Below are 16,491 nucleotides of genomic sequence, written 5' to 3'. Positions count from 1 at the left end.
CTTCTTGTTTACACTATTGCAGTAAGTGATTAAATACTTCACTCTCATTTCTGCTCTGTTGCTTTAACTGGCTACTCTGACACCTGGCAGCTCAGCGCTCTCTCCCAGCTCAGGTGGGCTCCTGACCTCCCATCAGCAAGCCTTCTGCTGTTGCTCAACAGACTGACCATCAACTAGCAACAGTTACCCAGGAGTTCAGGATGTTGACCAATCTAAACATAGCCCTGTCTCCACACTGCCCATCCCCATGGGACTAGGAATATCTTTTTCATAACCAGATGGCAAATATCTTTGCCCATCTGATCTCAGCACCTTAAATTCTCAACATCACTCAACTCATAAAGGAGCAACAGGAGGAACCAAAATTTCCAGTGTCTACTCTGTATGCCACTCCTTTTATACATATCACATCTTCTTTAATCTTTATAACAACCTCTTGCAATGGGACCATCATTCCTATTTTACAGTTGAGAAAACTGGGTGACTTCCCCAAACTCAAACACCTGGCAAGTGGCAGTGCCAGGACTTAGCTGGGACCTACCCATGGTGCTTTGCTCTCATACCCTGCCTCCTCCCCAGGGTGACAGCTGCTCCCTAGGAAGCTCATGGGCAAGGCACACTGATTAACTGTGAAACCACCTGTGACTGGCTCCTGGAGAATATGGACACAAACACCTCAGCAGCAGGGCTGCATGTACCTTGGGGTTGTCTTTCACCCCCAGGAAGAGGTCGTCCTTCAGTTTTTTCTGGCAGTGTTCACATGTGCAGTCAAAGTAGTACTGCTTCTTCAGCTGCCTCTTGCGTTCTTCACTGACGTTGAGGAAGTCAATGTAGGACACAGTCAGCTCCTCTCCTTCTGAGATCTTGCCCAGGGCCCGGAGCTCAATTCTGGAGCAGGGTGAAAGGAAAAGGTGACTCGAATCCAGGCCTACTGGAATGGGATCCATGCTCTCCAAGGCTTCGTGGAGTTGGATCTCAAAGACAATGACTTTCACTGGCACTCAGAAACCCCCATTGGCTCCACAAAAGGAGAAATGTGACCTAAAGGATGATTTTGTGGATAGTTCTACTCTATTCCTTAGAACAGTCTGATCCACTCCATTCAGTTAACTGCTCTGGAATCAGCTCCAATAGACTCCTAGTAGAGAGCTGGGCTTGGTCATAAAACCAGACAGAATGTAAGTCTCCCTTTACTTTTAGCTACTGATTGTCTGTAATAAAAGAAGGAGAAATAATAAGGCAAAAACTCCAAACAAGAAAAAACTCGAAAATCTTTTCTGGTTAGTTTGGGGACTACTCTCTCAGAAACATAAAAATTCAGTTACCCACAACCTTGGCTCATTCGGTGTCTAACTCGAAGTCACCTCTTGACCTTCAGTCCAATGGTTCAGGCCAAATTACCTAAGGAGACTTAGCCCACTGGAGATCATTGAAGGCAAATAAGCAAAGGTTGGGTCTGTTAGCTCGCTGCATTGTTCACTTTTGTGTTTATTGGGAGATGTGGCTTGTTGGTTGAAGGTGGTTAGCAAGGGCAGATGGCATTTCAGTTCCCTTCCAGCCTAGACCTGACCCTCAGTTACCTATAGCACTACCCACCTTACCTAATGAGATAGGGACTGAAGATGTTGAAGGTAAAAACCCACTGCAGAACTGACATCCAGCTGAGCCAAACAGGTAGAGGTCAGCCTGTGGATCTCTCAGCCACGCATCCTCCACCACAAGGCCAGACAGCTACAGAAAACAAGTGGTGGGCCCTGCAAGCTGGGTCCTAAACTGTGCTCCTGTATCTCCCCAGAATCCTGGGGCCTCCCAGCCTAGTGGGAAGCTATCATCCAGAGAGCAAGTGGCGGGATGCAGAGGGCTGGGGAGAGCGCCTGCACAGAGATCCATGGCCATTTCTTTTACCTCCCAGAAAGGCTCAGTTAGACACCATGCAAAAGCAAGGGCAAGACTCCAGCACCCAAGAAGAGTCCCAGTCAAAGGCAGCCCCTTCCCTGTGCTCTGAGATGACAATCAAGGAAGCAACTGCTGAATGGTAGTGACGTTCATGTCCAGGCGTCTGAGGTGACCACTGATGGATAAAAATCCTTCTCCCAAAGTGAGATACACTGACATACCTATTAATGTGTTAATGTGTATAAAAACAACTCCTGTGGAGTCTGCAAAACTGAAGTGCCTGCTCACCATTTGTCACTCCTTTCCTTTGTTCCTTACCCCAATTTTCGGCAGCAGCGGTTACTGTAGTGATGAAAGGCCAGTAGGAGAGGAAGGCCGGGTGATTCTGCTCACAGTTCTGCTTAGAATCCTAGTATGTCTGAGCTGCAGGGATGCTCATTTCACAAATGAGGATAGTGACACAAGAGGGATAGGTCCCACAGCACTTTGGGGACAGAGCCAGGATTAGAACTTCATACCATTCACAATTCCCCTCAACATAGTAGCCTTGCCTGCTTGTTTTCAGGCTGCTTCCTGGGTCTTCGATGCACGGGAATTAAGATGCATCAAAGTCCTTGATTTTTAGGACTCTACTAATGTCCTTTGTGAGTAATTCCATGTGAGCATCTCCTGAGCCAGGATCTCCAGTATTTAACTCTATTGGGTAAGTAACCAGTTCTGCCCCCACGAGTCCCTTTTACAGAGGCAGCCCACCATAGTGACATATTCTAATTCCACAGTGAATCAGTGGCCAATTGGGCTAGAATTTCCAGTAATTTTGCTTCCTATCATGATTGTGCCCATTCTTGCATGGTCTCAGGGTATCTCCGATTATTTCAATGGTATTAGAAATTTTTCAAAACCAAATTAACTTAATGTGACTTAAATATGAAAAGATGCATATATGTATGCCTCATTTTACCTTACTTGAAACTGGAGACTGGGGGAGAGGAATGGAGACCAGCCTGAAATAAGCACTGCAGGAGGCAGGAGATGAGGATTTTAGCCCTGGCTCTCCCTCCAACCAGCTTCCTTGGACAAGCTTCATCCAACAATCTGCAATTCTGTAGTTCAGCTAATTGAGCCACAAGTAAGCAGCCTATTTATGTATTTCTCACAGAGGTTAGGGACAGAGTCCAGAGCTACAGAAACTTAGAACTAGGAAGGTCCCTAGAGCACTCTCCTCTTGACCTTTCTCTACAGATGTGGAACCCAAGCCCAAGAGATGATGTGAATCATCCAAAGTCACGTGCAGTGCACACCAACACAGACTCAAATGCACCAACCACTTCTACCCCAGCATTCCCAAAGCCCAAACTCCCACACAGCATTTTGTTCTTAATCCAAAGACCACTTCAAGGGCTGTCAACCCCATCCTGAGGAAAAGACCCATCTAGGGCCATTTGGTTGTCATGAAGAAAAGTTAGAAGTAAAATTTAACCTAAACTACTCATTCGTAGTTGGTCAGAAGCAGTAAGCAGAATACTGGGAATAAACATTTATTAAAAATATCAGTTATAGATGCTATTTTTTGGAGCCCAGTCTGGCTGAGAAGTCGGGGCTTATAAACAGACAGTCCTTTAGTAGGTCAGTGACAGTCCCCATTTCATGGTAAGCAGAGTTTAGGGAGACAAGATAGGCTTTTGCTAAGACGATGTGGACTACAAGGGTTCATGCTTCAAGGTTGGAAGAGCAGTGGAAGTGAAGTATGAAAGGGAGGAAGAAAGGAGGCAAAGTAAAGCAAAGACAAGGCAGGTGGTATGTGGGTAAGGAAAAAATGGTTAATTTGAATGCATTAAAATACACCATTCAGCAAAGACGAGACATTGGGATGCAGAAGGATATTATGGACAGATGGCAGTCAAGGAGTCTCGGGAATGGGTGGCTCCAGCAAACCAGGCAGTGAGGGAGACGGGTCAGAGGAGCAGGGATGCTTGAAAGGACTGACCCACCTCATCTGGGTATGAAACATGGATTTCACTGCCTCATGACTGAAAGACAAAACAGACACCCATATGGAAATCATTATCATTGGCTGATCAGGTGTGATCCAGTGCAAGGGTACACAGCATTCTGGGTCACACTATCAAAGCTTTGGCCATCACAACAGCCTTTACCCTAGCCCCTTCTAGCTGGACTCACTGGACAAGACACAGCCTGGTAGAGTGGGAAGTGCACTGAATTTGGAACAAGACATTCTGGATTCAAAGGTACTCAACCCTGACCTGAACGAGTTCCTTCCCTTCCCTGTGTTTCAGTGTTCTCACCTGTAATGAGACTGTCATGAGACAATGCACGTAAAAGCAGAGTGCTAAAAAAACATGTGCAACGCTGTTATTATCATTCTATTAAGCATCCTGCATGAATAAACATTGTCTTTTTGGATGTCGGTCTTGGAAAGAGTTTGAAGTGCACATGGAGGCTGGTTAGGTCAAATCGATAGTACATAAAAATTGTTGGGGTTCAAATTGGGCCCCTAACCCCATGTCTAGGATTCTTTCCACTATGGCAGGTGGCTAGACAGGAAATGCAAAGTCACCTTCTCTTGCACAAAAACCAAGAAGCCTGGATAAAATTTGGCTGCTAGAAATTAGTAGATGCAAGGAAGCCAGAGCAGACACAGAAGAAAGAGTTCCTAGGTTCCTGTGGTTGTTATACCCAATGACAAGAGGAGCCTTGGGTCACCACCCCTTAGAAGAGGGCCGTCTAGAAAGCCCAGGCCCATACATGGCTGAATTTGATCCTCTCTGCCATCCAGGTCAAGCTCAGTCAACAGCCCCTCTAGGGAGGATTCCATGAGATCCAGGCCAGTGACCCCAAAAGGCTTCAGGAAGGAAACACAAATGCTGAGAAAAGATTATCATCTGAGTCCAAAATAAACTTTCCCATCTTAAGTGACTTTCTCAATTGCTTAAGAGCCTGGTTTCAGAAATAGGAAGGAAAGGAGAAATCAGGGTACTTGGCATATTGAAGCTTAGGCCTGATTCTCAGCTGAGAACCAGACACCATTGTCTGGCTTCTAGGAAGTTTTTGGGGGAAACTTGCTCATTGTTGATGACTGAAAGTCAGCTTGTATCTGTCATAAGAGCTCATCTCTAAGAGCAAAAGCAATTAATATTGCTCAAGCCTCATTCCCCTATATCTCCCCATCCTGAGCCATGGACAACCAGGGGCTCGTTCCATCTACTGATTCTTCTCCATTTGTGCCCCACCCCCAAATCCATCATGTGCCCTTATTTACCCCTCATCTTCAGGTTGGGGTTTGGCCAATGGTAGGAGAGCAGAGGGTTGGGGGAATGAGGGGTTGGACTATCTAGTCCATTGACTTCCTCTTTTCCGAGCCATGGTGCCAGCTGGCTGGTTTCTCTAGACACAGTTGTAAGCCACAGCTGAGCTGTTGGGGGGCCCTCTAGCCCAGGTCCAGCTCTCACTAGCTGCAGAAACAGTGCTTCCTTCACCTGCCCTTCCAGGCCTAGAGGTGGTGATGGTTTCATGTGTTGCTAGTCCCTGGGCACCTCACCATTCCTTGTTAGTTTCTTTTTGTTGTTATTTTGTTTGGTTTGGTTTAGTTTGGTTTAGTTTAGTTTGGTTTGGTTTGGTTTAGTTTTAGAGACAAGGTCTCACTTTGTCACCCAAGCTGGAGTGCAGTGGCATGATTATAGTTCACTGCAGCCTCAACCTCCTGGGGTCAAGTGATCCTCCTGCCTCATCTTCATGAGTAGCTGGGACTACAGGCACACACCACCATGCCCGGCTAATGTATTTATTTATGTATTTATTTATTTTTTATAGATATGGGAGTATCACTATGTTGCCCAGGCTGATCTTGAACTCCTGACCTCCAGTGATCCACCCCCACTCGGCCTCCCAAAGTGCTGGGATTACAGACATGAGCCACCAGGCCCTGCCCCTTGTTAGTATCTTAAACCCTGTCCACACTTCTGTAAACTGTCCCTTCATTCAATTGTATTTGGGTAAACCCCTTTGAGTGTGCCTCCTGATTCCTGCTGAGACCTTGACTAAATGACCTCTAGACAGATAATCCTAGGCTTCAAGTTTCAAAATAGTAGTTAAAGGTTTATCTGACACATCTAGGCAGCCCCAAGAAACATACACACTCAGAAATGACCCAGGTTGAATTCTTTGATATCCTCCATGATGCCTTTCTCTCATTCACAATTATTCTGGAATGAGATTTCTATGTGCTATACATTTAAAATCTATGCTAGTTGAGGTTTAGTAGGTTGACTTTGGCTTAAGTCAAGTGGACAAAACACCATAGGTCTCCCCATCCCCACCACACATCCCCCCAGATAAAGACATACTCACTTGCCATTGTTAAATATGACAGTGCAGTTGGGCCAACAGTCATGGTTCACCAGGCCCAGGTTGGGGAAGATGCCAACGCCCACAGCCTGCAGACCTCTCTGATCACTGAGAGTAAAACCGTTGCAGTTAATCTACCCAGAGGAAAAGATGAAAGAGTCAGTCAACAGACATGGACAGAACACTATTCTAGCTGTTGAAAGCAATTTTAAAAAACAGAAGACCCAGTCTCACCCTGGAGATGCTTAGGGAGTCTGGACACAGAACAATTAGTACCCTGTTCTCTGCGTGACTCCAAATGACGCAGAAGATTAGGGCCATGGGAGAGTCCCATATCTGCAAAAATGCAACCCTACCTTGAAAGTTTTTTGTGGCTGTATTCTAAAAGAGTCAAAGATGGAAATGTTTTCCTTTTTCTGTATCTGGGTCTTATATGAGTATTCCTCAGTCTCTGTCTTGGTTTTTCTCTCTGTACCCTTCTTTGCACACGTGCGTGCGTGTGTGTGTGTGTGTGTGTGAAAGAGCTTTTCCTTCCTCTATTTCCTCTGCCTACTTAGTTTAAACTCCTGTAGCTGTTCGTAAAAAAAATTAACATCTCTTTTGATTATTTTGTGTCTGGTGAATACTGTTATATTCCCTGCTCACAATTTTTAAATCTGGTGAGTGCCATATTTAACACTTATCTCTGAGATTCAAGGCAAATCAAGTTGGTTACTACTGATGTGGCATCCAAGTGATTTTCCTTTCCTTAAAAATAAATTGTTCTTTACAGAAACAGACTCCAAATATCTGCTCTCACAGTATGAAAAATGCATAAGAATAAATATAACCTAGAATATATTAGTAACTGCATGCAAATTTCCACTTCATCTGTAAGTACATCTATGAATACATGCTATATATAACAGAAACCCAGTAGACATTTATTCTCTCACATGGATATTTGTCATAGATATGGAGAAGTGTCACTTTCTTCATTTATTCTCATCAGACATTTAGTAAGTTCATGATGTTAAGCCTGTGAGTACCACTAACAAGCTGTACTACTTGGAGCAAACTTCTTTCTTCTTTGAGCCCTGGTTTTCCCATCTATAGGTTGAATAAATTGGACTAGATGAGCTCCAAGGATCTTTTCAGCTCTAACCTTTGGTAATTATATGACCTCTAGCCCTAGTCCCCAGACCTATTAGGGATGCCCAAGATTGCGCAACACACCAATTCACCCCAAGGCTATAGAACATAACTGTTAAAAGTAAAAGCTTAGACGGGGCGTGGTAGCTTACGCCTGTAATCCCAGCACTTTGGAAGGCCGAGATGGGCAGATCACTTGAGCTCAGGAGTGCAAGATCATCCTGGGCAACATGGTGAAACCCGGCTCCTACAAAAAAATACAAAAATTAGCCAGGCATAGTGGTGTGCGTCTGTGGTCCCAGCTACTTGGTAGGCGGGAGGATCACTTGAGCCTGGGAGATGGAGGTTGCAATGAGCCATGATTGCACCTCGGCACTCCAGCCTGGGTGACAGAGTAAGACCCTCATCTCAAAAAAAAAAAAAAAAAAAAAAAAAAAAAAAAAAAAAAAAAAAGGTAGAAGCTCTGGCTCCTAAAGATACAGATTGCGTCTGGAATTTCCCTGGGCACAAGCTAATCATGTGGCTTTTGGAGGTCATGTAACCTCTCTGGACCTAGGTTTTCTGTTCTATAAAATAGAAATGCTGAAAGCATGGACCTTACCTTGTGTTGTAAAGACTGTGTGAAATAATACATGGGAAGCTGTGGTGGTTAATTTTGTGTGCCAACATGGCTGGTCAGTGGTGCCCAGATATTTGGTCAAAAACTATAATATATGCTTCTGTGAAGGTGTTTTTGGATGAGATTCACATTTAAATTAGTGGAGTTTGAGTAAAGCAGAGTGCCCGCTAGAATGTGGGTGGGCCTCATCTAATCAGTTGAAGACCTCAAGGGAATAAAGACTCATCTCCCCTGAGCAAGGAGTTCTGCCAGCAGAATGCACTTGAACTATAACTCTTCCCTGATCTCCAACCTGCTGGCCTACCTTGCAGATTTTGGACTTACCAAGCCTCCACCATTGTGTGAGCCAAATCCTTAGACTCAATCAATCTCTCTCCCTTTGTCCCCCAATATGGTGAAGACTCGAGAGATGTCAGTGTGCCGTTTGTCCTCCTCCCTCCTCAGCCTGCTCACCTTCGCCACACAAAGGGCCTGGCCTACCAGGTGGAACACATCCATCCCCACAGCCAGGACCTGAGACTCATCCACTGGGCTCTCGCCCCCACTTCCGGGACTGTTATGGCCTCACCTGGCTTGGTTGCTCCCACCCCAAAACCCTGACTCCCCTCTCTCTGGCTCACAGCCCCCACTGCTCCAGGCTCCACATCAATCCTGCCTGGCAGACCTGGAAAAAGGTTTCCAAAGTGACTGGTGGGCAGGAAGGGATAGTGATTGGGGGTCTTTATTTTCAATGTGGAGAGGAAAAAGTATAAAAAGTGCAGATAAGTAAGAGGATAAATTACCATCCAAATCTATCATCCAGAGATGGATAAATAAGTAAGATTTGTATGTGGGATGTCAATTCAGATAGATCAGGATTGGCCTCATAGTAAACAAGGCCAGAAGACAGAGTCCAGGATGAGGGGTCTTCATTTCAAGCTCCTATCCTCTTTCAGTCCTCTTGGCCTCCCCTCCCAACTCTGGCCTGGCAGTTTCTGGAAACTTCTTATTTGGACGATCCCAGCTGTCACCATGGCCCCTCCTTTACGAGGAATCATACTCTAGAATCTCTGGATTTTATTAGTTGGGTCATTTGGAAGCCTGTCCCTGGGCTCTGAAATGGAAAGGGCAGTAGGGGTTTCTGTTACATGTGGTAAACAGAAGGTGGTTTCTCCAGAGCCTCTGGCTGCCTGGGCTAGATGAGACCTTTATGGAAACAGAAATTAGGGCCCAGGGCGGACAGGGCTTCCGCCTCGTAGTTCACTTCTGAGAAGCCCCACCCTCCCCAAGCAGGAGGAGGGAAGGAAAGAGGAGACAGACAGGGAGGGTGGGGAAGGGATGCAGGGGGCCTACCACTCCGAAGATGTGAGAGATGTACTGCATGCTGAACTGCTGGCTCTGGGGCGGCCAGTACTGCAAGAACGTGTCCACGTCCACCCGCAGCTCCTTCTGCTCCTCCTCCCCAAAGTGCTCCACGTGGTTCTGCAAGTCGTCCACAGACACCAGGCAGCCCTCCGTGAGCCCGGTGCCTTCTCTCTCCACCCGCCACATGATGCGCGCTGCCAGCCTGTGGGAAGGGCAGCATCGGGGGGGCACTACAGCTGCATTCATTCATTCAACACACATTTACTGGGTGTCTCATGCATGCCAGGCACAATGTTGGGCCCAAGATATGGTTTTAAACTAGATAGATGGAATTTATTCTATCGTGATGTTTCATATAGTTGGGGAGAGGTAAGTAAACAAGCACATTTACATAGAAATGTACATAGAAAGTGCTATGCAGAAAAAATAATACAGGGTGGCATGATAGAGAGTGACTGGGGTGGGGAAGCTAAGGTCTTCCAGGGAAGTGTCACAGGGGAGGCACATTTGAGCTGGAATTGGAAGGGGTGGAGGAGCTGGCTCTGTGACACTGGAGAAAGAGGACTTCGGGAGAGAGCAGTGAGTACAAAGGCCCTGACGAAGGAATGAGCTTGGTCTGATGGAGAAACAGCAGGAAGGTAGAGGTGGCGGGAGCACAGGGAGCAAGAAATGGAGACCAAATAAAGGTGGAGGTTTGGGCAGGAGCCAGGTCCCATGGGGTCTAGGGACACAGAGAGGTGCGGCAGCCTGGGTCTCTCTTAACATTGTGGCCTGCTGTGATGAGCCCTGCATCAGGAGTCTAATGACCTGTTTCCACTTCGTACTGTGTGAGCCTGGGCAAGTCACTTGACCTCTCTGAATCTATCTGGTGGCCAGTAAAATAGGGAAAATATTCCCTGCTGTGCTAACCTCCAGAGGTATTCAGAAGACAAAGTGAGGTAATAAGTGTCTGCATTATATGTGAAGATGTTGATATTTTTTTTTTTTTTTTTGAGACGGTGTCTCGCTCTGTCGCCCAGGCTAGAGTGCAGTGGCCGGATCTCAGCTCACTGCAAGCTCCGCCTCCCGGGTTTACGCCATTCTCCTGCCTCAGCCTCCCGAGTAGCTGGGACTACAGGCGCCTGCAACTTCACCCAGCTAGTTTTTTGTATTTTTTTAGTAGAGACGGGGTTTCACCGTGTTAGCCAGGATGGTCTCGATCTCCTGACCTCGTGATCCGCCGGTCTCGGCCTCCCAAAGTGCTGGGATTACAGGCTTGAGCCCGGCCGGTGTTGATATTCTTAATGACTGGGTAGCGTGAAAGTGGAGAAGGCCATCTAGGTGGGGAAAGAGTGTGAGCAGAGGCCTTGAGGCAGCCACGGGCATGCCACATGCAGGACCTGGCCTGGCTGGAGCGGGGCTCTGGGGGAAGAGCAGGAGGCCAGGTGGGACAGGAGGAGACCTGTAGAGACACAGGGACTTGAGTATGAGACAGAGGGGTGTACTTCACCCCAAAGGCCTCTTTGTTAACTATTAGGTGGCCTGTGGTGAAGTTTATAACCCAGGGACACTTTAATGCTCCTGCCACCCACTGACTGCTCACTTTTCAGGCACCTGGGGAGGGGGATGGTGGTCTAGGACAGATCCTGTTCCTGAGGAGAGACCTGCTGGGCAAAGCACAGGCCCTCTCCTCATTTTGTTTTTTTTTTTTTTTAATTGAAATTTTAATTGAGATAATTGCAGATTTACAGGCAGTTGGAAAACAATACAAAGAGATCCCTTGTACATTTTGCCCAGTTTTCTCTAATGGTAACATTTTGGAAAACTAACATCACAGCCAGAATATTATCCCACCTCTGTTATTCAGATTTCTTCCATTTTGCTTATATTCATGAATGTGTATGTGTGTTTCATTATATACAATGTTATCACCTATGTAGCTTCATGTATCCACCTGCACAGTCAAGACACTAAACAGTGTCATCACCTCAGGGTCCTTTCTGTCCCCCACCTCTTTTTGAACCATTTGAACCATTTTAAAGTATACAGTTTGGTGGCATTAAGCACACTCACACTGCTGTGCAACCATCACCAACCATCTGTTTCCAGAACCTTTTTCATCTTCCCGATTTCTCCCGTTTGAGTCACTGAGTTATTTCTGGAGAAATGCCCCGCGTGGGACTCCAGGTGCCTGGAAACTGAAGTGTCTTCACAGGGAGCCCAGGGCAGCACTGGGGAAAATACAACTCAGCACATGGAAGATCTGCTGCCTCCAAATAATGAGGAAAGGGTTATGAAGCTCAGAGAATAGAGGTCAATGCGTGATAGATTTCAACTCAATAACTGTCACAGGAGGTGCCATTTACTTTAGGTCTTGAAGCATATGTATTATTTCAGTAGATGGAGCTAAAGGGCATGGAGAGGTTGACTGAGCCATTTCATCCTGCAGGGTCCTAAAAATCATCATGATATGACAATTCCGTTCTGTACCTTAACTTCACATCCTACGCACACAGTGAAAATGCTCCCAGTCACCATCTCCATCTTCTTTGCTCTGCAGTGCTGGCTTCCTGAGCATCTCCCTGCAGCCCAGCACCAAGCCTCCAGGACTTGGGAATCTCTTGCACTGGAGCTACTGGCCTTGAGATTTCTGATGATGGCCACCAGGAAAGGCCGTTAGTTGCAAACTCAAATGCGCTCTCTGGTGTAACGTGTATGACCACAGGGAGCAGTGGTGCTGCTGTGACTTAGAAAGCTCTGTATTTTTTCAAAGGTGGCAGATACTACTCAGCTCTAGCCTATTTTGCCAGATCTTCAGTTTTTTTGTTTGTTTTTGTTTTCCAAGAGAAGTCAAAAATCCTAATTTTAAAATGTGAAATTTCCCAATTTTTAAACATTGGTGGATCAATTTAAAAACATTTGTCCCTTGGCTGGGCATGGCGGCTCACGGCTATAATACCAGCACTTTGGGAGGCTGAGACGGGTGGGTCGCTTGATCTCAGGAGTTCGAGGCTACCCTAGGCAACATGACAAAACACCATCTCTACAAAAAATACAAAAATTAACCAGGTGTGGTGGTGCATGCCAGTGGTCCCAGCTAGTCGAGAGGCTGAGGTGGGAGGATCACTCGAGCCTAGGAGGTCAAGTGAGCTGTGATCAGGGCCTCTGCACTCCATCCTGGGCAACAGAGCAAGACCCTGTATCCAAAATACATAAATAAACTAAACACTGGGGAGCCCTACAGCAGGAGTCTGCAAGCCAGTTTCAGCCTGTGGCTGCAGTTTGGAATCACTGCTGTCAACAGCCAGTTCTCCCTGTTAGACCTTAAGGGAGTGAACAGAAGTGACCATATCCAGTCTTTGAGGCTCTTTCCTGACTTGCACTCAGCTTGGCTTCCTTAGATCTGGGAATGCTGTTACAGAGGCCATTCCAGCCTGACATTTGGAAATCTGAAGCACCACCATGGGGCCCAGCTCTTACCTGATGTTCTCATTGGGTACTTTCCCGTATCTCTTGATGGCCGAACACTCATTCTTGTGGTTCAACCAAGCATCTTTCTGGCAGGTGCGGTCACAGTAATGGGCAAACTTGCACTGCCCACAGCGATGGAGCTTCTCCTGCCTCTTGAAGCAGGTGTGGCACACAAAATTAACAAGGCTGGAAATGGAGAGAGAAGACACATGATTGGGAGCACAGTGGAAAGGGCACCATGCAGCCAGTGGAACACGGCATTCTGGTACTGGGTTCAGCTGACTGGTCCTTATCTGTCTAAACTTCAGATTTCCATCTTCCAAAATGGGGAGTCTGGGCTTCCAAAGGCCCTTCCCAGCTATAACAATTCCTTTAGCAATTTTTTTTAATTTTTTTTTTTTTTGAGACGGAGTCTTGCTCTGTTGCCCAGGCTGGAGTGCAGTGGCACGATCTCAGCTCACTGCAACCTCGGCTCACTGCAACCTCCGCCTCCCAGGTTCAAGTGATTCTTCTGCCTCAGCCTCCCGAGTAGCTGGGATTATAGGTACGTGCCACCACACCTGGCTAATTTTTGTATTTTTAGTACAGACAGGGTTTCACCACATTATTCAGGCTGGTCTCGAACTCCTGATGAGTTATCCAGCCACCTCAGCCTCCCAAAGTGCTGGGATTATAGACGTGAGCACCCACACCTGGCCTACCAAATATTTTTAAGTGACCCCCATGTGGAGGACACTCTTATCCTCTGCATATAAGCCCTTCAATTCAGGAAGGGTAAATTCATGACCTAAGTGTGTTAGGCACTGGGAATACCACAAATTACTAGAGAAACAATTGAACGTGCAGTGTAGTGAATACTATGACGGGGAGCACAGGGGGGTCCTAGACTCTTTGGAGAAGACACTTGAATTCCTTATGATCCCCTCGCCCAAAGTCACAGGTCATTGGCACTGTGTTGGAGGGGGCATTTTGGTGACATGTCTTTCTCATTGTTGAAAGGTAGTGTCCCCTTCCCCAAAGCACAACAAATCATAATGATCTACAGTATGATGGGACAAGAGTGTCATAGTATTGTATGCAAAAGAATATCTACACACTATGATATATGTCACAGTCTGTGTGTTTTGCAACAGTAAGAATGACAGGGTTACTGATTTCACTGTCATTGACATACTCTCCCAGCTCACAGCGAGGGTGGAAGTGACGAGGAGGAAAATGCAAGCCCATTCGATGGGTGAGGGAGAGAGTTGTGAGAAGATGAGGATCCTCACCCAGTGCTTCCAGCCTCTTAGTGTTCCCATTAGAGAGCCCTGTGTCCCCCATGTTAAACCCATCATTCAAACAGAAAAGGGCATAGGCTCCATAGGAAATGTATTTCAGGACATAGCCTGACATCCAGAGTGAGGGAAATCTGGTATGATGCACAGAATCTCTGGGCCTCAACCTCATGCTCCTGCAATGTGAGGAAGAGAAATGCCAACCACTGAAGCAAAGAAATAATGAAAACCAGTTCAATGATCTGCAGGGAAGTGCTGAGCTTCCGGGAAGCAAGTGGATGGGTAAACTCAGGTAGGAATCCACAGTCTAAACAGGGACCTCAAAAGTATAAGAACACAGGAGCTTTTAAAACCGCAGAATTCTAGAGCCTGGAGGGAGAAACTTCCACAGAACATTGAAGCACAGAAATCTTTTGTGTCCATCCCTGGCCATGAATATTCTAATTCCCACAGTGAAAAGGAGTTCACTATTTCTGAGAACAGTCAGTTCATTGTTGGCCAGTCCTAATTGTTGCAAACTTCCTCCTTGTGTTAAGCTTGAATTTGCCTCCCCAGAAAACCTACTCCTGTACCCTAATTTGGCCTTCTGGGCCCTTGCCCAATGGAACAAGCCTGGTCAGATCAGTTCTTCAAGAATTTGAAAACCACTGCCTTGCTTCCCATTCATTTCTCTCCTTCAAGTTAAATACTCCCAGATCTTTAAACAATTCCTTGTACATGGTTTCTAGAATTCTCGCACCTTTCTAGTGGCCTCTGATGTATCTACAGAAATCCCTGTAGCCAAAAGAGGGTGGGTTTAGCTGAGAAATCAAGCAACATGTGCTGGCCAGTGTCAGGGGGTCAGGCTCACGGACCAGCCCAAAGGCCAGGCCTGACCCTTGAGCCTGACCCCTAGCACTGATCCCAGCATAGCATCTAGAAGGGGATAGACAGGTGCAGAGCCAGCTGAGGGCACGGCAGAGGTTACTGCTCTATGCTACATCCTGGGCTTCCTAAAGTCCAGGCAGTTTTCAGCCTCTGGCTGGCCAGCTCAACACACCGTTGTATCCCCATCCACTAGGAGGTGCGTTGCTACTAATTTGTTAACAATCATGAAGTACTCGAGGGCATGAAAGGTCAGTGTTTATTTCTAAGTTAGAGCAGATTCAAGGTTATCCTCACAGGAACAGCTTCCTCACTCTTCAACTTGCCTTCCCTTAAACTTTCCTAGTGAACGAAGAGGAGAAGAATCACACTAGCATACTGAGAACTGCACAGGTTCCGCAGCCCGTCATAACTAGGCCACAGAGGGTGCACCCTGCCTGAGAAGGTCATTTATCATAAGTGCCCCAGCAGAATAGAGCACGTGGGGCCCACAGGGAACCCTGGCCACTTAGCGAACGCTCCAAACCCCTGCCGATGGAGAGCTATGAATTTCTTACATCTGCCTCAAGTCAGGATTGCATTTTCTGGCAGGCATTGGCAGTTCATTAGCAGGAACTGGACTGCTGAAAAATCCAAGTAAATTGGATTCCAAGAAGGCTCCACATCTTGTCTCCTGGCCAAACACAGGTGAGAGCTTGGGTGTCAACACCTCACAATTATGATGCCCAGAGCAGAGTATACTATTCAGATGTGGTACCATGCACACTTGCTGGATCTCCACATTGTGCTTCCATTAGTTTCTTTAGTGAAAACCTCACATTCATTTAGGGTCAAACAGCCGGGTACAGTGGCTCACACCTGTAATCCCAGCACTGTGGGAAGCCGAGGCGAGCCGATCACCTGAGGTCAGGAGTTTGAGAACAGCCTGACCAACATGGTAAAACCCTGCCTCTACTAAAAATACAGAAATTAGTTAGTCATGGTGGCACATGCCTGTAATCCCAGCTACTTAGGAGTCTGAAGCAGGAGAATTGCTTGAACCCAGGGACAGAGGTTGCAGTGAGTTGAGATTGTGCCGCAGCAATCCAGCCTGGGTGACAGAGCAAGACTCTGCCTCAAAAAAAAAAAAAAAAAAAAAGAAAGAAAGAAAGAAAAAGAAAGAAAAAAATTGGGGTCAAATTGCAAATATAGTCAGTAGAACCTCCCAAGCTTTCTCAAAGGTGCTGCAGTCAAGCCAGAGTTTCCACTCTGTTTGTCTACACAGCATTGCATTTTCTAGACGTCTTTCTGGAGGTATGATTGACATACAATAAGTGTTAAAAAAAAAAAAAAAAAAGAACACTTTGATAGGTTCTGACAAAACCATCATCACAATCAAGATAATAAACATATCCAGGCCGGGCACAGTGGCTTACACCTGTAATCCCAGCACCTTGGGAGGCCAAGGCAGGTGGATCATCTAAGGTCAGGAGTTTGAGACTAGCCTGGCCAACATCGCAAAATCCAGTCCCTACTACAAATACAAAAATTAGTTGGGTGTGGTGG

At 46.5% G+C, this 16,491-nt stretch overlaps 1 protein-coding gene across 2 annotated transcripts in view; it reads right to left on the bottom strand.

Annotated features, from left to right (window-relative positions):
- SMYD1 (SET and MYND domain containing 1) overlaps positions 1-16,491 on the bottom strand; it is a 43,394-nt gene that overhangs the window by 13,543 nt on the left and 13,360 nt on the right. The window contains exons 2-6 of one of the 2 annotated variants that reach the window (XM_008008495.3): positions 12,815-12,991; positions 9,344-9,557; positions 6,265-6,395; positions 3,888-3,926; positions 699-888 (exon numbers count right to left, since the gene is read on the bottom strand). In XM_008008495.3, the coding sequence (XP_008006686.1) occupies positions 699-888; positions 3,888-3,926; positions 6,265-6,395; positions 9,344-9,557; positions 12,815-12,991 (751 nt within the window). The remainder of the gene's footprint in view (positions 1-698; positions 889-3,887; positions 3,927-6,264; positions 6,396-9,343; positions 9,558-12,814; positions 12,992-16,491) is intronic. The other variant, XM_073023333.1, reaches the window with a different exon arrangement.

The sequence above is a fragment of the Chlorocebus sabaeus genome, chromosome 14 (assembly GCF_047675955.1).
Source record: "Chlorocebus sabaeus isolate Y175 chromosome 14, mChlSab1.0.hap1, whole genome shotgun sequence".
Lineage (NCBI taxonomy): Eukaryota > Metazoa > Chordata > Mammalia > Primates > Cercopithecidae > Chlorocebus > Chlorocebus sabaeus.
Note: the sequence above shows the minus strand (reverse complement) of the source record. Positions and strands in the feature narration are given on the sequence as shown.